We start from the raw sequence: 22,834 nt of genomic DNA, 5'->3' as shown, positions 1-22,834 counted from the left end.
GTTAGCTCTTTGTAAGCAGGGGTATTCATCTCTTAATCTTCAGCATGTTCATTTATCTTTCTATACCCAGTGCCAGCAGTGTGCCGGAACAAAACTGAAGGGTAGGGCATGAAACCAGTTAAGGCATGAAAGGATTCACGCTTTGGCTATTTAACTAAGCAAAATGGAAGAAAGAAGGTCATCAGAGAGTTAAGATACCCCTTATGAACTGGCATGTTCCTCATTGTATTTTTAATTATATTTGCCCAGTAAGCATGTTTATGTATGTTAATTATAGTAAGACTGACAAATACTGATTTGATACTCAGTTGACAGTCTTTCAATGGAAAAAAAATCAGGTCCTATAGGAATATTATTTTTTTCAACTTACCTTCATCAAATAAGAGAAACCGGTAGATTCCAGGGACATCTTCAACCCTGGAACCACCAGGACTAGTGCTGCAAATAAACTGTTAAGGGCCCCAACAGGCTCCAGAACTGATTTGGTAATCATATCAGACAAGGTATCTCTGTAGCAAAGACTGCTTTAATAGGGATTTGAGTAAAAGTTTGTACATATGTAGTTGAATTTTTGCCCTTCAGACTAAAATTTCTCCAGTGCCCTTAGACTTTTCTAGAATAGAGAAGGGTCACAACCCTCTAGTGAAACAATCTTCATTACTCTGGTAATCAGTTTGTGGGAGTTCCAACTGTGGCAGATTAATCATGCTCTGTTTAGGAAGAGTCCATAGGCTATTTTTCCAAGAGAAATGTTATTTGTGCAAAAGCACTTTGGAATGCATTACATTCATTCATTATTGAATATCCCCAAAGTGCCTGTGAGGGAAGTTGGAATTATCTTTCTCCTTAAATCTCAGCTGGGAAAACTCAGGCACATTGAGGGCCTTGCCCAGGGTCACTAACAAGTCTTTCCCTGGACTTAGATTAGATCATATGCAGCTGTGTGTGTAAAATACCATTGGAATATTCTTGTTCTGAAGATGGCCAAAAACAAAGCGTTCCTATCTTCTTCTCATTGAGCAACACACCTTATTTGGCTGTTTTTAATCCTTGTGCACTGGCCTTTAGGAAATGGAACAGCCCAACACACCAGATTCAAATTTGATTAATGTTATTTTCTTGACTGCCAACAGTCAGGAAGGTCCCCTATATCAATATGTAATTTCTTGCCATTTCATGCCATTTCCCAAGTGCACTAAAGCTCTTTTGAGACTGTTTTCTTTCTACCTCCTGAAAACATGCAATACCTGAGAAAGAAAGCCTTGCTGAAAATTCACTGGACTATAGACCAAGTTACTTTAATCCCTTGTTTCTGAATGCATATTGCAATCTAAGAATGGTGAAAATTCTTTTATAACGTCAATATTAGACTTTTTGTCCCCTTCTGGTTAGTTTTACATTCAAACAATGCCCTTCACTTCATGCTAGTTAAAGTCACATAGCTTGTTAAATGGGCAATTAATGCTTATAATTAGTACTATGCAACATTTTACAAGTAAGCAATTTGACAACTGACTTAATTTGCTTAAGGAATCAGTTATGCCAAAGTAGAAAGGCTGATCTTGTGCACTGGCATTTAGGAAGTGGCATCTCCCAGACGAAATCCAAATTGAAAACCCCATCAGTGCCATTTCGATGACAATTTGCATTTGAGAATGAACAAATTCAATTTTCTCCTTTGCAATTTCAGGTAATTTAGAACACTTTTGACAACAGTAATACATAAACAAATTGAGTAGATATACTCATTATGATTAATTTCAGAGATCTATGCCATTGTTTGTAAATGGCCAGTTTTAAGTTTTTCTATTATTTGTTTTTGGTGGGGAAAAAATAGAAACCCTGAGGTTACACTGTGGAAAAGAAACAACCCAAAACATTCATGGTCATCGTGGTCAGTTCTCTTAACACACACCTGTCACTATGTTTCTAGATCTAGGAAAATTGCAGTGTTATCTATTTCTCTGCCTACCTGCAACTTGAAAACATCAAATCCATTTGAATTTAGACTCATTTGTGATATCACCTAAGTGAAACTTAATGAGACTTAAGGCCTTGCTTTCCTATCAAATACCAAATTGCCAGCATCCACTCATCTTGTTTCTCTTTAGTTTATTCCAATTCTCCAGCAAATTCCCACTTAGAAGAGCCCTTTCCTCCGGAAATGACCTGAGTCATAACTACCAATTTTACTTTCGTATTATTCTTTCACCCTTGTTTAAGAAACAAAATTTCTTTGTCGACATGTTATTAGGAGGTGATCTCTTAGGCAAGAGGAGGCATTAGGCAGCCGCTCATGTGATTTGCTTACCTATGTCTGGTATCTCTGTTTCTAGGGTGCACAAGGTGTCCACGAGTAGCAAGCAAAAGCAAATAGAGAGTCATCAGTATCATTCAACAAGTCAAACCTAGCCAGACACACCTATTCCTAACTCAGCTTGTGGCTACTACAGGGACTCCGCAGCGATCATTTAGTCAGATGTGGAAGCCAAAATGGACCTAATCCCTCCTGGCTTCTCTTCCTAATGATGGAGTCAAGATGATTGACTATCCTGGTGGGTGTGTAGACAAAACTCTAAGGCAAGTTTCTCAAAAGATTCTCCCTGGACCATATGCATCAGAATTACTTGGTGTTCTTGCTGCATATGCAGTTTCCTGGGGTCCTACCCCAGTAAAACCAGTTGCTATGGATCTAACTCCAACTCATGGATACTATAAGAGCTTTCATTGGCTAAGTTTTTTCTGAAGTAGATCACCAGGTCTTTCTTCTGAGGTACTTCCAGGTGGACTTGTAACTCTAACAATTGTACAACTCAGAAACCCAGTCCTACTGAATCCGAAGCTTGAGGTGGGAGTTGGACCTGGCAACTTTATTTCTAAAAAATTCCACTGGTGATTCTGATACAGATTACGGTTTAAGAAGCAATGAGCTAAGGGTTGAAAAGGTAGCTGCTGCCTAGGGTCTGACCGCAATTGTAGACTCTTTTGATAGCCATAACCACCCTATCAAAATGTAAAACACTGAGTTTATTACCCAGTCCTGTAGACAACCCGAACCCTAAGCCACATCAAAGCCGCTTCAATAAAACGTCATGGACATCAGCTATTATTAGGATCTTATGTTTTCCAGCCATCTACCCTCCAAGAGAGCAAATGGGAGGGGCAAAACAGAACTGTCAGGCAAGAACAAGCAGAATGTTTCGGGAGCCTCTGATCTGTAAACCTCTTGGCACCAAGTATTGCTTCTTGTTATTAAGCGCGGTCGAGTCGGTTCCAACCCATAGCGAGCCTGTATAGGGTTTCCAAGGAGCGGCTGGTGAGCTTGAACCACCAACCTTGTGGTTCAAACAGCTTTGCAGTCCAGCGCATTAGCCTGCTTGGGGCACAGGGGGTCTCAGTCTTTTTACAGGCCTGACTTTGGGTCAAATCTGTCCAGAATTTAAAAGCTGTAATCATCTGTGAGATACCGATTTAAAAATCCTTTGACATCTGGCTGATACGTCACTTCAAAAACAAACAATAACCAAGCAAACACAAAACAAAACAACATGAAGATAACAAGTCTCTTTATCTTAATTAGAAAATGTTCTTATTCTTTGGAGTGTCAGAAAAGAAGATAAAATGCAAAAACGATTTCATTTGAAGCCATCTGCTACTACAGATTCAATTTTATTTAAAGACAATCTTGCTGTGTTTTAAACATTTGGGCCAGGTCAAGGCCAGCTGATTTTTCTATTTCCCTGGCCTGACTCAAAAGGGTATGTATCCAGTTGGTTGACACGAAAGGTCAGAAGGTAAATGGGGAGTTCTGAATAGAACTCTTTGAGCTTCTTTGTCTCTAGACAGCAGCTTCTTTTTGCGGCCTCCAAATTACAATGTGTGAATGTGTCTAGGCTGGCTCTCATCGCTGTGACACGCTTGATCCTCCCGAAGTTAGTTTAGTGGTAGAAGTACTAGAAGGGCATCATTAAAACATGTTTGCATCTACAGCAGATTCTCGGTGGTACAGACCATTTGTGTGGCTACAAAGGGTTTTGAAATTCTTAGGTGATGCCAATGAGTGAGGAGGGGGTGGGGTAGTTTGGCTTTCTTGCAGCTGCTTTGGATCCTGCCAATAATGTCACTGTGAATTTGGAAAGATGTTCCATATTATGCAGAGCAGCCTCTCTCATTAACATCTCAGAGGGAGGAAGTGAAAATGATGGAATTTATTTCCAGTGTGTGACCTTGTTCTGTCTCAGAATTACTTTTAGTTAAGGATTTAGAATTGAGCCACCACCGAAGGCAGTCTGCTGTCTAGCTAGCAACGGACTGTAGGCTCAGGTGTCATTGTAGGAGTGCTTCACAAGTGCCTGGGACCATCAGTGGGCATTGGCATCTGGCAAATGACTGACTTGAAGTTTGCCATGAGATAGCAGAAGAAAGGAGTGGAATTGCAAATCATTTTATTGTCAGAAGGGCTTTAAAAACCGATCTTTCCTTTTCTGAGGACCAAAATGATGTAAGGGCCATCTACTCTTTTTATTTGCCATTAAAATATTTGTTGACATACCAGACAATTCATTCTTCTAAAGTGTGCAATGCAGTGGTTTCCAGAACATTTAGAGAATTGTGTAACCATCATCTTCATGCAATTCCAGAACATTTCATCACGCCCCAGAAGAATCCCAGTTAACTGTTACCTCCCACCCGACCCCATCCCCAAGTCCTTGGCAACCACTAATCTACTTTGATTCTACAGATTTTCCTTTTCTGGGACATTTCAAACAAATGGAATGGTACAATAAGGAGCCTTTTATGTATCACTTCTTTCACTTAGCATAATGTTCCATCCATTCTTTATATTTTTTCATGTGGTGGGGAATGGAGAGGGAAGGGAAAATCAACTTTGTAAGTGCTGTTTAGTGAGCTGGTTTAATGGGATTTTGCCTGCTCTGTGATGGCTGCAACACTCTATTTATTCTTCATGTTGTCCTCAGCTTTTCTTTATTCTTGGCCAGAAATATCTGATGCTCATTTTACCATCGTCTTCTTTGAACACCCAGTTCTCACTCCTGTGAAACACTGACTTTTTAGAGGTTCCAACTTCAGCAACCCTCACCCAAGACTACTCTCTACCATGTTCTGGCTCCACCTGCTTGCCCTTATCACCTGTCTGGACTCAGTTTGAAATGCAGTGTGATCATTCAATCCATGCTGAAAGATTAATGGCTGTTTTAGCTTGATGAGGACTTTGTGCTTGGAGACTTGTAGAGATGCAATACTTTGATTCAAAGGAACACATTCCTTTGTGTGAAAGTGTTGGTCGCTGTGGAAGGCCAGCAAGGAAAAGATTGTAGGTGAGGTGGAGGCAGTCTTTGATGGTACTGCTAATACATGAGATCAAACTGTGTAAGTTCCACCTAGCTCATCTGTATATTGTGCTTCTACTATTTATAGATCCAGATGGCTTTTGGTAATTTCTCAAATATTTGCAGAGCCCTCAAAGCCCTGGCTCCATTTGTTACTTTAGCAGAGCATTCTATAAGTTCCACTGCTCCTCAGCAGACTAAACTGTCCCTAAATAGATCCTACTCCAGTTCTACTCTCCAGTCAACGACAGGAGTCAAGACCTGAAAACAATGTAGGAAATATTAACCAGTCACTGTAAAAGAAACAGTAAAATCTCAAGAGAAATTTTCATGTCACATTGACATTTGTTGAGTTCAAATTACTCAAGACACCAAGAAGCATTTACCAGGCTCTTATTTTCTTCTCTATTTCATTTTTAGGGAAGGACAAAATAAATATCTGGAGAATAACAGAATCCTGAACAAAAGCAGCATGATTTTTTTTTTCTATAAAGAATAAATCATTTATAGTCATGCTTAATGGATTTTCTAATAGAATTGTGAAATTAGAAGATGAGAGGGGAGCAAAGGGATATCACATATTTCAATTCTTACAAAGCACTTGATATGATAGCTCCTATTTTTACTTATATAATTATTCCTGTTAGTTTTAAGAGACTAAAAACTGGCCCTGAGGCAAATCAAAAGCAAAGCAACAAAGTCATAACTGATGAGAAATAGTTGAAACATTTAGGGCTGTTTAAACAGAAGAAGGGAACATTCAGAAACCTATGCTAGCTGTCTTCACATTTGTGAAGAGGGAAGTGGCTCCTATGCTGCTTCGAATGCCAGCATTTGCCACAACTAAGTGGACGTTTCATGGAGACAGATTATGGATCAATATAAGGAAGAATTTTCTAACAGAGCATTCCAAATACCTAATGGGCTGTCTAGAGAAGTATTTAAGTTTCCCATTTATTGAAAGAGAGCGAGCAAAGTTGAGATGATCAACTGTCAGGGATGCACTGGGTATGGGACAACATGGTGGACTAGATCACAGTATCCTGTATAAATATGATTTTTAAAAATTCATTGACAAATTCAATTCTCTTTCAATTCTATTTTACCACAAACTTTTTGAAGCCCCCTCTGTGTTTGCGTATATATGAACATAATTTTTTTTGTGTGTGTGTGTGTGTTAAAATTTTAACATGAGAAGCAAATGTCTAGGGAAACTAAGACCAAAAATATTTCATATAGAAATGAATCGATCTTTAAAAAATCTTTAGAGAATGTATTTTTGAAACTCCTTTAGATTCAACTGCATGTTCTTATATGATTTCTTTCTGTGTTAGCTCATCTCAGTCTTCCACTGGTAGGAAGCACTAATATGTGTATTATTATTGTCAAGTGCCATTGAGTCTGGTGAGACTCATAGTGACCTTTATGACCTATGTATAGGGCTTCCAAGGAGTAGCTGGTGGGTTTGACCCACCAGGCTTGTGGACAGCAGTCTAGTGTTTATCCTCCAGATGGAATCTGTGGTAGACAAAGAGGTACAATATACTTAAAGTAACATGAAATAATACTGTTGCTTTTGGCCAGTTGCTAATGATGTAACATAAACTGACTTTTCTTCTCTTTCCCCGTTCAGTCAATGGAGAACAAGTTAGAAGCAATAAATGATTGGCAATCAATGAAAATGAAGTTATTTTTGAGTTCAGATGAGAGAATAGTTTGGGTTACTAGAACTGAAGTAGGGCTTTGAAAAGGGTTAACATCGAACAGGATCTGGAATTGGTCAATGCTACCCAATATGAAAAAAAAAAGGCTGGAAGGGAAAGAAATATAGAAAGAAATCTATTAAAGACAAGTTTTATGTCTTTCTACAAAATGTCATCAAGCATTGAGCTGAGTACTATACATTTGTGGATCTCAAAAGTGGCTAAATTGTAAGAGGATGCTCACTTATAATACAGAAGTCAATACATGAACTGGGAAATAGAGAATAGAGATCTAGAAGATGCCTTTCCATAGAAATCTGTTGGCAATATTACTCTTCCATTCCCAATTTTAAGTGTGATCAATAGCATAATGACTATATTAGTCTGTGTTTCCAAGGAAACAGATTACTCAACCAAGTACAATGAGTAATGTGCATAGGGAGAGAAGGGGGGTAATTAAATGAACTAGTTTTAACAAACACTGACACAAAATGAAAGTTTAACCTAAATACAGTAGCACTCAATAAACATTATGGCTTTTAACACAGCAAGGCCTTATTAAATCATCAAAGTTTAAATCTGGAAAAGCTGTAAAGCAAATATTTAAATTCACCAATTAATAGGAAAAATGCAATGTACATAGAATAGACTACTGATCAAGACAGATGCTTTTTAAAAACAGTGAAACTACTAAGAACTATGTTGCTCTGTGAGTAAACATGACAGCTAGTGTGTGCTGAGATAAACTGGTCTAATGGTTTCAACCATAGTCAAACAATTTGGGAGTTACCTGTCAATTAGGTCACAGTGCTCCTGTATGTTCAATCAGTGTATTTCTTTCATGATCAATCACACTACTGTTAGAGTCATGAAGGGAAAATTGTTTTTTTTTTTTTTCTCTTTGATCCTAATGTAGAGAATTTTAACCAGGAGTCTATGAAAGGCTTCATTTACAGGGGCAGGTTGAGAAAGTTGGGGAAGATATGGGACCTCTGAAATCACACACACACTTTTGTGTGAATGTGCTTTCTCCGGTGAAAGAGTCCATAGTCTTCAAGAGATTCTCAGGTTTGCAACTTCAAAAAAAAAACCAAGAAGCACTTTTTCTCAGCTCAAAGAAGCCAGCTAGGGAGACTGAGGCTGACAGAACCTGGGTGTGTGGATAGCACATGGCGTTTGCATGCCTACATGCTTGAAGAGCTATAACAATATTAGAGTGATATGAATGAATAGAAACATTGGACAATACTTTAAACTGTCAGAAATGAATTTTTCCTATACTGAGAAAATCACTTTGTAATTAAGGCCCAAGTTATTTTATTCTTCAAATGATTTTGTGTTGAAGGTCATAAGGTACTTTTAACTAAATGCAAATCTGTGAACTGTTAAGGACCCTTGCCCAAGAGAGAATCCTGTCAATGAATGACAATTGCTCCACCTTAGGTAAATTTGCATTTAAATTAAAAGGAAAGGGCTGAACTTAGCTGGGTTTTCTTTATAGTGGTATTCTTTTTCTTTTATAGATAATTCTATTGTTTTCTTCCTTGAGAAATTCACTATATAGGGGTTAACCAGATAGGTTTCATAAGACATGTCTCTGTCTACCTTACAGTAAATATCTGCATGACTAGAAACATTTTAATCGTGCATAAATTGTTCAAAGTTCCTGTCCACGTTTGGCATCATATAGATAAAGAATCCCTGAGGTTTTGAAAACAATGTAGACTGTTGTTTAAGTCATTTCCAAAATGCAGGCCTTCAACCATCTTGGCCTTCTTGGTTGACTTTCCAGTAAGTAGATACCCAAAGACATGGACTACTGGAAGTGACAGGTCCCTGTGGGGTATGACACCCTGAGGGAGATGAACACTTGGTTAGGGCAGAGTGTTTTCAATTAATACCTCCATAGACCCTCTAGATGTATTTTGTCTTATAAAGTCTTAACTTTACAGTCTACTTTTCTTTTTTTTTTATTAGCCAAGGGATTTAACAGCCTTCTTCCCTATGACAGGCTTTGCAATTATAATTAAGAAATATATTAAAACTAGAGTGAATTAATGTGAAAAATGGATCGGGGCTTGGGACTAGAAGATTTTCCCAGCTAGGTTTGAAGGAATAACTCAGTCTGAGAAAAAAAGAGGTATCCAAAGCAAGAACAAGAATCTGAAAACTTTTGAGGAATGTCCATATATATATTCAAATTTCCCTGCTTGTGTGAATACAAGAACATGTTAAATGAAAATGTCCCAAGATTTTTTGTATGTTTTGACTGGCCTTGATGGGGCTTTGTACATGTTGATATGTGTGTGCAATTTGATTCCAACTCAAAGTCACTCTATATGACAAAGTAGAACTATCCCATACTGTTTTCTTATGTAGAATGAATGGTGGATTTGGACCTAGACCTTTTGGGTAGCAACTGAGTACTTCTGTTGTTGTTAAGTGCTGTCTAGTTGGTTCCGAATCACAGAGACACTATATATCCGAGGAGTGGCTGGTGAGTTTGAACTGCTGACCTTGGGGTTAGCAGTCCAGTGCTTATCCTACAGCTTCCTACCAGAACTCCAGGAGAGTACTTGGTGGTGGTGATATGCCGTGGAGTCGGTTCCGACTCATAGCGACCCTGCACAGGGTTTTCGAGGCTGTAAATCTTTACGGGAGCAGAACGCCTCTTCTTTCTCCCGCGGAACCGCTGGTAGTTTTGAACTGCTGACCTTGCGGTTCACAGCCCGATTCGTAACCACTACGGTACTTAACCATTGTTAAATCAATGTCTCTGCTCTCCCAGTCACTATTTTTCTGGTCATTGAGATACCGCCTATGCCAACAATCTTTTTATGGAGTATTTTGTAAGACAGCATCAAAATCTTCCATATCATACAGAAACTTGCAGCTTAGTGTTTCAAAGGCCTGTGTTAGGGATGAAGCCATCATAAGCAATTAGAAGGAAGGCTTTACTAGCTTGAATCTGGGAAGGGAGAACATCCCTACTGAAATGGGGATGGATGCTTTCTTCTCTAGAATTCCAGAGGGCATGCTTGTGTTTTATAGTGTCAGAAAGGGAGAAAAAAGCGGATTAAACCATGGTTTAGTTGGTGTGGTGCTATGGGTTAATGCGCTGGACTGCAAGGTCGGTTTGAACTGCAGCCGCTCTTTGGAAACCCTATACAGGGTCACTATGGGTCAGAACCGACTGGATGATACTTAACAACAACAGCAACAGCAATTGAGTTGTAGTCTTTGTGTAACTTCAGGATATGGACTATCAAAAGATTTGAATTGTTTTCAAAATGTGTCAAAATACTTATTTGCATACAGCTCAAGAAAATTCCTAGAATTGGTAAAGATAAATGTTTTCATTACAATGAGGAAGAGCTTTTAGGGGCAAAAAACTAGTTCTTCTTTCCTTATCAGGCCACACAAACACTGACTTACACTTTTTTCTTTATGGAATGACGGCTTCAAAAAGTTACACCTTTTAGATTTGGTAATATGTCTATCTCCTAAAACAGAATAGGTATTTTTTTATCAGTCTCAATATTGACGGGGAGGGGGCTACTACTTACCTGAGCACTTTGATGACAAAGCACACAGGGAAGTCATACACACAAAGGATGGCAACACTTCCTGGTTCTCCAAAGCAATGCTCAAAGGTTCCTTCAAGTAGGAGGGCTGACCTTGTTTAACTATATCCTTTGTCCCTATTCCTGCCCCTTAACCCAGTGCTACATGCTGGGCGACAGCATTTTTCTTTTTTTTCCTCCTTCTGGCAAAGCTCTTGTCTCTTCATGTTATCTTATTCCTGCTTCTTTATCCGCTAAGCAAACACAGAGATTAGAGGAGACTTACCTTAATTCCAAAATACTAACAGAGTTTCCCGAGGGAAATATTCGCCTTACAAAATTGAAGTCACCAACATACACACTTCCATCAGGACCAGAAGCTAAGGCGACAGGAGCAAAGAGCTTGTTGTTGTGGGCTGGGCCATTGCAATTGGTGCAGGCTACACTCCGTTGGTGTCCATTACCCATAATGGTTGATATAACTGAAGGCTGTTGGGAGATGAACATATTTTCTCCATTCCCTTTATGTATGATTCCTAGACACAAGAAGACAGAAGGGGAAAGAGACAGAGACAGAGATAAAAACAATGAGAGACTTGGTAATATTTATTATTTCTATCTCATTGTTTAGACAGGATGCTGCTTTGGCCTGGCATAAGAAAACCTGAGTGTTAAACCCACTGTCCTTGGTTTGTTTAACTGCAAAACCATAACAACTGATAGCCTAACACTTTGACTCAGTTTGTCTATCAGTGAAGTGGGGTTATGCCGCTGATCCCTTTAATGCTGATTCTAACTGCATCAGTAAAGCATCTGATGACTAACTTTTAATGATCTCTTTTCAATCTGGGCTCTGTGAATCCTCTGTGGCTAATTTTTCATTTCTGGCTGGGTTTATCCTTATGCCTGGAACACACCTGTCTGACTTCAAATTACCCTCCCTCTGGAACTGGTTTCTGAACAAGGACTATCAATACATTTTAATATTAACCTTAGCAGAACACAATCCGAAAGGTAATCGGCTTCTGTGGAAAGAAAAGATAGCATATCGCTAGAATGCACTTCAAAGATACATGAAAGGGACTTGAATTTTCCACTCTTTTGGACCATATCTCACTATCATCAGTGCAGGCAACATGGATACTGACTTAGGAAAATGCTGGAAAATACTTTGCAGTCATTTTCTTTGGGCAATCTCACCCACACCTACAGCTTTAACTCCCATTTGCATATGCTGAAATTCACCCATTTAAGGTCTTGACTGAAGTGCTGGATCTCTTTACTTGGATGTACCATAGGTACCTGGTATTGAACAAGTTTAAGACTATTTGTTATCTTAATGAATCCTTTACCAAAACCTGCTGTCTTTTCTGTGGTCCCTACTCATCTTACACTACATGCAGTTTCCCAATTTGGAGACCTGGGTATCTATTTGGCTCTTCTTTGTCTTTCATTTTCTGTATCTAATTAATTAACAATGATCATTGAGTCTATCTCCTAAAATGAGTCGAACCAGTTCCTCTTCTCCATTTCTGCTACTATCTTAGTTCATTTTTTTCTAAGCTTCTTGGTTTTCTGGTCTCCATGCATAGCCATCTCAAAACCATCCTCTACCCTCCTGCCATAGAGATTATTTCTGTGGGTTATAAATTTTCACTAGCTCTATATCCCTTATAAGAAGTTCTGGTATGGCACTGTCAGATAAGTACTGGACCACTAGGTTGATTTGAACCCCACGGTGGTGGTTTGTTCAAACCCACCAGCCACACCTTGGAAACCTTATACATAGTCGCTATGAGTCAGAAGCAACTCAACAGCACTTAAAAAAAAATTAAAATTTCCTTATAGGGCAAGGGGTACATTCCTTATCATTAACAAATACAAAATATTTCCTAATTTGACTTTTGCCTATTTCTTCAGTCCTTCCTCACACTGCCCTCTCATTGAGTTCTACTTACAAAAAAAAAAAAAAAAAATTACAATTACCTTCCCATACTCCCATTCCTCTTTGTACATGCTATATCCTCTATCCTGAATACCTTCCTTATCTTGTCTGATTGAGGAATTCTTGAAGTGTACGACTGCTGACCAAGAGGTGGGTAGCTTGAGTTTCCCCAGAGGCATCTTGGAAGAAAGGCCTAGTGATCCTCTTTCCAAAGATCAACCACTGAAAACCCAATGGAGCAAAGTTTTCTACTTTGGAAAACACAGGGTTGCCCTGAGTAAGAGTCTGCTGGATGACAACTGGTTGGTCATTATAATGAGCTTGGTTGAGGCTAAGCGCTGTCGAGTTGTTTCTGACTCATAGAGACTCTGTATAGGATTTCTGAGGAGAAGCTGGTGAGTTTGAACTGCTGACCTTGCAGTTCATACCTTGTGGCCCAGTGCTGTCTTATAGTGCCCATACCAGGACTCTGGCTATTATAATAGGTTGTATTACATAGCTGTCATTACTTCTCTGTATTGCCCATTAGAACATGAACTCCCTAAATGTAGATAGATAATCTGCCTTACACATCTCTGTATTTTAGTGCCAATCTCTGTGACCAAATCATCCTAAGTGTTCAGTTTGGGTTGAAAATAGTCTTTGAGTCTCTTACAGTTTTCTCATCCAAATCTCAGTGATTTTGCACATGGAACAAGTACTGCTGTGCTAAATAGCTCAAGTCTTTCCAGAATTAGCAAGGGCAGGTAAAACATCCATGTTTGAAGAAGGCATTCAATATGTCAAACAGAAGTATCTGACAGAGACTGAATGAATACAGTATAAGCTTATTCCCTCCTTCTCCACCATCTCCTGCCCCCAACAGTGCCTGCTATCTATCTTCTTGGTTTGATGGTTTTTCTCCCTAAATATTACCTGAAATATATCTTAGGTTTTTGTCCCCCCGCCCCCAACTTTTGTTCCCACAGTCCCACCAAAGAAACCAGTGAATACTTTGAGGTAGGAACATTGCAGACAAAAATAACTAAGAGGGCAAAACATGCACAACACTATATAGGCATCAATATGTACTTGCAAGGGGCCTTCCAAGAAACAGAAATCCCATTCATCAAATGCCTTTGGATTACAAATCTAAGTATTTTTACTTCCCTCCTAGGGTGATTTCTGGTTATTTCTTCAACATATGATTTGTAGAAGCTTTGAGCTCATGCCTCCAACAAACCAGTCTTTTATGGCAAAACTATGAGATATCTTAAGGATCAAGACTTTTTAAGATTAATTTTATCAATAACTTTATTAGGCAGAAATTTCTTAAGATGTGGAGTAGTTAATTAAGTAAGATTAATAGGATTGAATCTCATTTCCCCCAAAAGGGCATTTACTTGTAGTACAATCAATATTGCAATTTAGATGAATTGGGAAGGAGTGAATGAGAACTAGAATGGCAGTTACACAACGTCATTGTAAAGAAATCTAATGATCACTGACAGAAGATCCTACAGATGAGACTACGATATGCTCTTCAGTAAACGAGGAAACCACTGTTTACTATGTCTGTGTTTCAGCAATGCACTATAGGGTATATCAGTCAAGCACATTTTCAGTTATTGGCTTGGAAATACCAGATTTGCCATTAACATCTATTTTCACAGGTAGATCTCTATTTTTTATATGCATCAATATAATAGTATAGTTAACAATTACCCTCAAAATGACATGCTATTACCAGGCTCTTGGCAATTTAAAAACTAAAGATGGCTACTCTAAACCATTCTTCTAAGTCTGCAATTCTAAAACTCCCCTTTTCTATTAGAAAACCCAGCACTCCATCAAAGAAGAAGAATGATTAAAGGAAATAAAACATAAGGCAATGTACTTTCTGATTATATCTCAACAATTGATGTCTTGCTTTCATGCAAGGTACTAAAGTGCTTGTGTACTGAAATTACCATTCCTGTTTAAAGCTGAAGCAATCAAAACAAAAATGGGCAAACCCCTTTGTATTGCCCTGGAAAAATAGATCATTTTGAAGGGTGTTTTTGTTGTTTCAAGAATCTGTTTAACCTTCCATTACATAGAACCGGGGCAAACCATCTAGCAACAATGATTTAACACCAATTCTTCTGCAAAAGGTTGCTTTGAAAATATTTTGTTTGTGTTTCTGGAAATCTTGATCAATTACCACTGCCTCCTTTCCACTTTATTCCGCCACACATGCTCATTTTAAAAACAGAATCAAATGATCCTAGGACAACACACATTATTTATATGAAGGCCAACTTTCTGCTAAGGGTTGGGTGTCTAGTTTATGATCAGCAGAAAAACCATACTGATTGGGACCATCAGCACCTTTTCTTCCCTAAGTTCCCTTTTCTCCACCAAAAAGCCAAGTTTGTTATGTAATAAGGTAAGCATACTTTGTAAACATAATGTTCATAACCTTCTGCTACCTGGCTCAGAACTTCTTTTGAAGCTTATAAATATGTTCTAAATAAAAATTCTCCTGGTAGCCAGTGGGTGGTGCTTTATGCTGATCTCAATAAGAAATCATTTTTCAGACTTATGAACAACAGGGGACACAATACATATTTCTCTCAGGACTTGATTGAGAGGATATAAACACAGACTGGGAGATATGCCATTGTGATCAATGGAAACTTACTCCCCCACACAGCAAAACCATTTGTTGACAAACGGCTGGCCTATCATTGAGGCTAAGTTAAAGAAAATTATTTTTCCAATTCAGACAGATGAGAATACCCAATTTGTACCCTGGTTTGTTCTTTTTAATAATTTTTAACACTCAACTGGCAGGAAACACTAGGAGACATGTTTGATGTAATGATATGTTATAAAGACTAGCTTAACTCTGTAATGGATGATTCATGCACACATTTTTGTCATAATTTTTAAAGACTGAGTTTTCTTAAGAGGAATGAGTATGCTTTCTCAATAATCACGAAGAAGATGTATTTTGAAGGACTAATACTGAAGAACACCAAGTTCCTTGTGTTTTTTAAATCAGTGAAGGTTGGAGCCATCTATATGTGTCAGGCATATTTGGAAACAATTCTCCACAACCAATGGTTAATTGTCAGGTAAATATAATTGCTGCAACTGAAATGACAAATGGTCTGAAAACACTGCCTACCAGAAGCTACCCACTGCATAATGATTTTGGAGCCAAAGAAAAAAACTGAAGACTTGAATGGCAGCAGACATCCAATCTAATTACAGGTGTCTTTTTAACCAGTGAGAGGAAATTGGGGGGAAGATAGATTCTTGTTTCCAATCTGCTACCTGTCTCAGATCAAAAAAGCGGGGTGCCTGAAGAGTTAGGCTTTTTCCAGCAAGAAGTAGAGTGGGGGGAATTCGGAGAGATGGAGCTCTTGCCTTAATCAGTCAGAAAGGCTGTCTGACCTGAGGGGGAAAGAGCATTGCTTTCTAAATTGGTCTTCCCAATGCTGTTCCTTCACACTTCTCATTCCACCTTCTCACACTGCCTTCGTGGGCGGGATTTAGACTAGGAACCCTTCCCAAGAGAAGTGTTTGTGCCCAAGGTCAGGCTGAAAGGCAGTGGCCAACCTGGCTTCAGATCTGTTTCCTGGTGATTGTGAACAATTCTTGGTTAGAAATACAGTGCATCTAGAAGGGAGATGATAGTACGAACAAATGCTCCTTTTTGAAAACTATCAAAAGTAAAGCCTCTTTCTGAAAATAAAATTATCAGAAAACTACAGAAAGAATATTTAATGGCTGCCTCGGGCTGGTCCTTATGAGTCAGAATCAACTCCAAGGCAGTGGGTTTGTTCGTTTGTTTTTGGTTTAGGAATGTGGGTGTGCATGGGGGCAACTTTTGGGGGTGACTGAAATATTATAAAGTTAGATTGTGGTGATGATTGCACAAACATACAAGTTTACTAAAAAACATTGAGGTGTACACTTAAAATAGGTGAATTCCAAATCCAAACCCAAACCCACTGCCATGGAGTAGATTTGGACTCAGAGTGCCCCATAGGGTTCCCTACACTGTAATCTTTATGGGGAGTCCTGGTGTGGTGCTGTGGGATAAAGCACTGGACCATAGGTTGATTTGAACCAAAAGATTGGTGGTTCAAACTCACCAGTAGCCTCTCAGAAACCCTATACAGGTTCGCTATGAGTCAGAACTGACTCGACGGCACTTAATAACAACAATCTTTATGGAAGCAGAGCAGCTGGTGGGTTTGAACTGGTCACTTTTTGGCTAGTAGTCCAACACTTAACCCAATGTGCCATCAAGGTAACTTATATAGTGTATAAGTGACATGTCAGTAATGCTGTTTACAATTCTCAGAAATAAGTTAGTTCCCATTCCCTAAAATCAATTACTGGTGAATGAACTAAATGGAGAGATCCCAGTTGTGGAAGTCAGGGTGCTTCCAAAGCCAATTTTCTCAATGACTTGTCTGGGTTCTGAACTTTTAAGCCTGTGTGAAGCAAATGGTAAGAGGACATACAACTGCGAACATGGAGTTGGGGGCTGGCTTGATGGAGGTCACTTCCCACTCTGTGTTTAATGTCAATGACAGGCATTTGAAAGAGACAATCCATACAAGCCAATAAAAGTGAGAGGGAAAGCAGTGACTGCTTAAAATGTCAAACTCTTTCAAATCAAAACCAAAAAATCCTAATAATTTCATAAGTGCCATCTGCCCTTTCATTTTTGTACTTTAAAAACAGTGGCTTTCCTTTTGACAATAGGGGAAAAAAAGTTGACATTTTATATCTGTGCCTGAATCTTTGCTCTTAAATTTTTTTGTTTGAAATGGAATTAGAGTCTTTCTTAAAGGGTGTAATGGTGGCTTGGAAGATACAGCAATGGCGTCAATTCACCTACAGGGTTTTATGTTACAGCTGTAGTAAGTGGCCTCATTTTATCGTTAAGCAGACCTGGTTAGCTTTGTCAATCAAAAATTCACCAGCCTGTGTTGGCTTGGCTGATTTAAACGTGATGCTAACAAAGTAAGACCATAGGTGTGATGACAAAATGGATCCAGAACTCCTAAGTCATACAGGGCAGAGTAGAACTTCCCTGGTGTGGCGCCGTAGGTCAATGCGCCAGACTGCAAAGCGGTCTGAACTGCAAGGTCGGCGTTTCAAAGTCACCAGCTGCTCCTTGGAAACCCTACACAGGGTCACTATGGGTCGGAATCGACTTGACGACACTTCACAGCAACAACAACAATCTTTACAGAAACAGACCTCCGCTTCTTTCTTCCACTGAGTGGCTGGTGGGTTCAAACTGCCGACCTTTTGGTTAGCAGCAGAGATATTAATCACTGTGCCATCAGGGCAATTCCTATGCCAATTCCTCTTGACTTTTTTAAACAACTGAATTATGACTAGGAGCAAACGACAGCAGGAAAAATGGATCACAAAGAGGGAAAGATCACAGCTGAATGTGTTCTGATCTGCACAGTGGTCTGTCTCCTCTTCACTGCGAACTAAGTGAAGCCCAGGACTTCACTGTCTGCCCTCAGGCTCCTTGTCGGCTTCTTCTGTCTTCCTCCTACCTCTTAGCCTCCTTTACCTCGTACTGTCCTTTTTCTGTTGTTGTTGTTGTTCCTAGTTTCATATTGCATATATTGAAATTCATGTGAATAAATAACTGGGGTGTAGGAGTAAAAGCACATGGTTCTAGCCACTTACGAATGTTGTTAAATGCCGTCAAGTCAGTTCCATTCATAGCGACCTTATATAGGGTTTCCGAGGAGAGTTTGAACTGCAGTTCTAACTGACCTTTCAGTCCAGTGCTTATATTTCTGTGATGTTGGAAGTTATGTCACCAATATTTCAAACAGCAACAGGGTCACCTGTGGTGGACAGGGTTTAGTGGAGCTTCCAGACCAAGACAGACTAGGAACAGGAAACTGGTATTCAATGTCTGAAAGTCAGCCAATCAAACCCCTATGAATCACAACTGGTATAGTGCTGGAAGATAAGGCCCCTATGGAAGGAAAGCAAAACCCCAAACCCACTGCCACTGAGTCGCTTCTGCCTCACAATGACACTATTGAGCAGACTGGAACTGCTCCTGTGGGTTTCTGAGGCTGCCAGTCTTTACTAGCGGGAGCAGACAGCCTCTTCTTTCTCCATAGGAGCGGGTAGGGGGTTTGAACTAGCGACCTTGCAGTTAGCAGCCCAATACAAGGCCGTAAAAATGGACTTGGGCATAGCAACGATGGTGAAGATGGCACAGGACCAGGCGATGTTTCATTCTGTTGTGCATAGGGTCTCCATGAGTTGGAAAGGATTCTGCCTATGGCAGGACAGCTAATAATAGTGAAACCTTGGGGAAGTCACATGCCTCAGGCTTTTGATCTTTTCAATGGGGTTAACAGCACATTTCAGGGTGAATGTGTTTTAAAATGGGACAAAGCTCACCCAAACCCTTTGAAAACTAAAAATGTTATTACGTGATGCATCGATTCTGAGGGTGTATGTTTGGATGGTAACATCTCTGAGATCATTGCATTGTGTAATTGGCAGTATTTTCCATAAAATACTGTTGTACTCCTAAATGATGATGTCTCATGTAAAATATGTTAATGATTATTCCAGTTTTAACAGTTTAGTTAGAAAAGACTAGGGAGAGAGCAATGATAAGAGTTGATTCTTGAAATCCAGTGTTTATAACTTTGTGATGAAGAGGTCCCACTATACTGACACTACTTTCAAATCAGATTATTGTTTGTGAAAAGAGATACACTGATATGGTCATCTGTAGGTGGCAGATGTATAGGTCACTTTTTTCTTGCACTTTTCAAATTTTCTTGAATGAATGTGTATTCTGTATACAGCATTTGTTGTTGTCAGTTTCTGTCAGGTCGTTATATACATTATAAACAGTAATAATACAAACTTAATAAAAGTTGCTTACCACTTTGAGGATTCAAAATATGATGCTTGTTTAAGGACCAGCCTCCTAGGTTAGAAGCATCCATCTCAAAACCTTGCAAAATGACTGTCCTTTTCTCCCAGAGAATAAAGTCAGGGCATGTTTCATATTCATATCCCACAGACACTGAAAACAAACAGTTAATAACACATTAGAAAATGCTGAAATATTTACTTCATTCAGATTTGAGTTGACATTTAGCTACAAATACATATCACATAGCATAGTGCAGCATTGGATCTAGCGACTGAAGAAATCTTTAAATGACTGAGGAAAAGAATGCTGTCATCAGGTGTGCATCATGTGTTTATAGACCTTAGGCTGTATTCTGGGCCTGTGAGTTGGAAGCTATATTGTAAAAGTGGTGAAATAAACTCTCTGCAGGATTAGGGTATGGTGGGACAGCTCATCTCTCTACCTGTGTGGAAAGACTGGAAAGGCTAGTTTCTGACGTCTCTAGAATACAAACTTAGGAAGCTGGCTTTGGCGTGTGCTGGGTCACTTACACAACAACTGACTACACTTGAGACTAAGAAAATTGGATTTGCCCAATTGGTATTTCCTCTTGTGCCAACTGGTCTTTGGTTTGCCGAGACGTCTGAGTTTACTTAGAGTGCTGCAAGTGTAAATCTCACTTTGCACACATTATATTCTGGTTTCTGCATATAGCTAACCAATGGGACCTCACCCTACATTTGGCTTCAGCTCCTCTGAAGCACAGATGTTGTGCATTACATTTGGAACCCTGGTATGGCACTAAAATGAGAAGTATGGAATGTGGTAGCTTGGGTGTCTCTGTTCTACTGAAATGTGTACAACTCGAGTATGCCAAGTGCCAGCCACTTTCCCAGTTGGTAAAGCTGCTTACCTGTTGGAGCCCCAGATTTCTGATTCCTGAATTTAAAATGCTTTCTTTCCTCGTTCTGTTCTAAGCCTGGAGTACTGGCTCATGATACTGCATAGCTGGAAGTTCCTTTTCCCCTTTCTGCCATTGCTTTCAAGTACCTGCCTCTACCTGACTCTTTAGATGCCCCTGGAGAGCTTATTCCTTCCTTTGGCATTTGGTTCTGGTCATGAAAACAATGCCAGCAGAATAGAGCAAAAATTAAAACATGAAAGCAAACAGGTTTTGTTTTTTGGCATTTGGTAAGGTGAAAACATGGCAATTTTACTCAAACTGATTTTGTGTGTGTGTGTGTATGTGTGCGTGTGTGTGTGAGCACAAGCATAGAGAAGCCAAAAAGTCCTTATGATTATGAATATGCAAATTTCTAGAAAGTTGCAATTCTTTCTTGGTTGCATATGTGGATATCTATGACCAATTTAAAAATCACAGGCTGACTTCCTTTTGTCCTCCACCTCACCAAAATTTATATTTGGGATAAAGCCTGGTTTCAGGGACCTACGTTGTCTCACGGCACCCTATGCTTAGAAGGCTCCCACACTTGGTTTAAGGCTCTGCTGTCACTGCCTTGAAATTCGTAAGTTTTGAACAAAACGCTCCGTATTTTTATTTTGCATCTGACCCCACAAATCATGTAGCAGCTGGTCCTCATGGAGGTGTCCTTCTCCCTTCCATCAGCTGTTGTAGACTCATGAAATGCAATTTTAATATTAACTTCAACCAAGCATTGGTTGGTAGCAAGGGAAATCAATGGGAGTGGGGGAGGGAAGGCTTATTATGAAAATGGAAATCATTTCCAAATGGAAATTATTTGGGGATATTCTATGCTAATGTCTTTCTCTATTATAATGGATGTTGTTGTTGTTGTTAAGTACCATCGAGTCGGTTCTGACTCACAGCGACCCTGTGTAGGGTTTCTAAGTGATGGAAATACAGAATTCAGAGAAGAACGGGATCTCAAAGGTAATTTAGTTCAAGTTCAAATGGTGGCACAAATAAATGCTGTCTGCAGTCTCCCTGTCATCATATTATAGGCCCTCTTATCACTAAAAGAGCTCTGGTAGTTTAGGAAGGGTTGGTTCTAGACCTAGAGTCAAAAAAGATTTCAACTCTTAGATCTGTGTGACCTCTGGCAAGTTATATCCCATCTCTCAAAGTCATGGTCTTCATCTGTAACAAAATGCAGAGGGATGGACTAGATTTGGGTCAACAATAATTTTATTGTAAACCTGATGTAAGTTAGAGCTTCTTCCTAGAAGAACGTACAGTAAAATTTGCTTAGAATTGCAGAAGGTTCATTGACTTGAAGTCCAAGTAAAGATTGCAGATTAAGAATCCCTGGACGAGATAATACCAATGATCCATTTTAGTACTAAACATTCTATGATACTAAGTTGCATTATTTCTATCAAACTTGCATTTGATAAGTTCAAATTGGGGATCAAACCCAGACATAAAATAGAGCGCTGTCTCTCATATTGGAAAATCTTAGTTGGTTAAATAGCACACTTTGAGCCACGCTGATGTGTAGAATAACAGTTTCTGCTTCTCTTGCCAACATATAAAAGTCTTGATTAATAAATAATCAAAACAACAATAATCATCAGCTCCTTCCCACGTCATCAGCTCCTTCCCACAGTACACCTGACAATGACAGGACCTGCCTTCTGTACATTGTAGACCTAGTGAGCACTTCTGGAATCCCTTCTCTGGAAGGTAATTAAACAGCTTTGCTAGTAACTAGTGTGCCCTGGTGACCTCCAATGGTGGTTTGGTGCCTGCTTTTGCCCTCTCAGTAATAGTTAAAGATCCTCCCAACTCTGGGGCAGGAAATGCTTATATAAAGTATCAATTAAAGCGTTCTCATTGCAATGGTAATAAGACATATTCTTTTCACCTTCCCATATCTACTCTCAGAATTGCTCTCCAGTCCACAACAAAAAAATGCATTGGATGCAAACGCGCAATTATATTACTCCCCCACCCCCCAGTCATAGTAAATAGAAACACAGCAGCCACTTAATAAGTTCTCTCTAATTTTTATTAGATTGACTTTCTCCTGAGAATGCTCTATGAGCTAATATAGTTGTAAGTTATACTTAAGACTTATCCAAAATTTCAACTGACTTTAATGAGTAGGGGCTGTGTGGTGGGGTATTTTTATATGTGGTTCCTTGTTCAGAGAAACAAGGCAAGATTTCTTACTGACAGCAGAGTCCACTTTAACATCATCCTGGAACTTGCAATCAGCTTAGGAGAAGGCAGATGTTTCACCCCACAGAGTTGAGCTGCTCTCCAAATGCACAAAGAACTGGCAAATACAGTAGCAACCAATCCTAGACTTCCTCTCATGGAAGCAGACTGTAATGTACCCAACGCCTACTCTGTTTCATATAATTCAATAAGGGGGGGGGGGTGAGGGGCTATA

General features: G+C 39.3%; 1 protein-coding gene across 3 annotated transcripts in view; it reads right to left on the bottom strand.

Annotated features, from left to right (window-relative positions):
* The window catches only part of TENM1 (teneurin transmembrane protein 1), an 884,561-nt gene that overhangs the window by 172,258 nt on the left and 689,469 nt on the right, over window positions 1-22,834 (bottom strand). For 2 of the 3 annotated variants that reach the window (XM_006862842.1, XM_006862843.1), the window contains exons 19-21: window positions 19,485-19,628; window positions 10,904-11,153; window positions 2,312-2,332 (exon numbers count right to left, since the gene is read on the bottom strand). In XM_006862842.1, coding sequence (XP_006862904.1) covers window positions 2,312-2,332; window positions 10,904-11,153; window positions 19,485-19,628 — 415 coding nt within the window. The remainder of the gene's footprint in view (window positions 1-2,311; window positions 2,333-10,903; window positions 11,154-19,484; window positions 19,629-22,834) is intronic. The other variant, XM_006862844.1, reaches the window with a different exon arrangement.

Source organism: Chrysochloris asiatica, unplaced genomic scaffold, assembly GCF_000296735.1.
Source record: "Chrysochloris asiatica unplaced genomic scaffold, ChrAsi1.0 scaffold00051, whole genome shotgun sequence".
Lineage (NCBI taxonomy): Eukaryota > Metazoa > Chordata > Mammalia > Afrosoricida > Chrysochloridae > Chrysochloris > Chrysochloris asiatica.
Note: the sequence above shows the minus strand (reverse complement) of the source record. Positions and strands in the feature narration are given on the sequence as shown.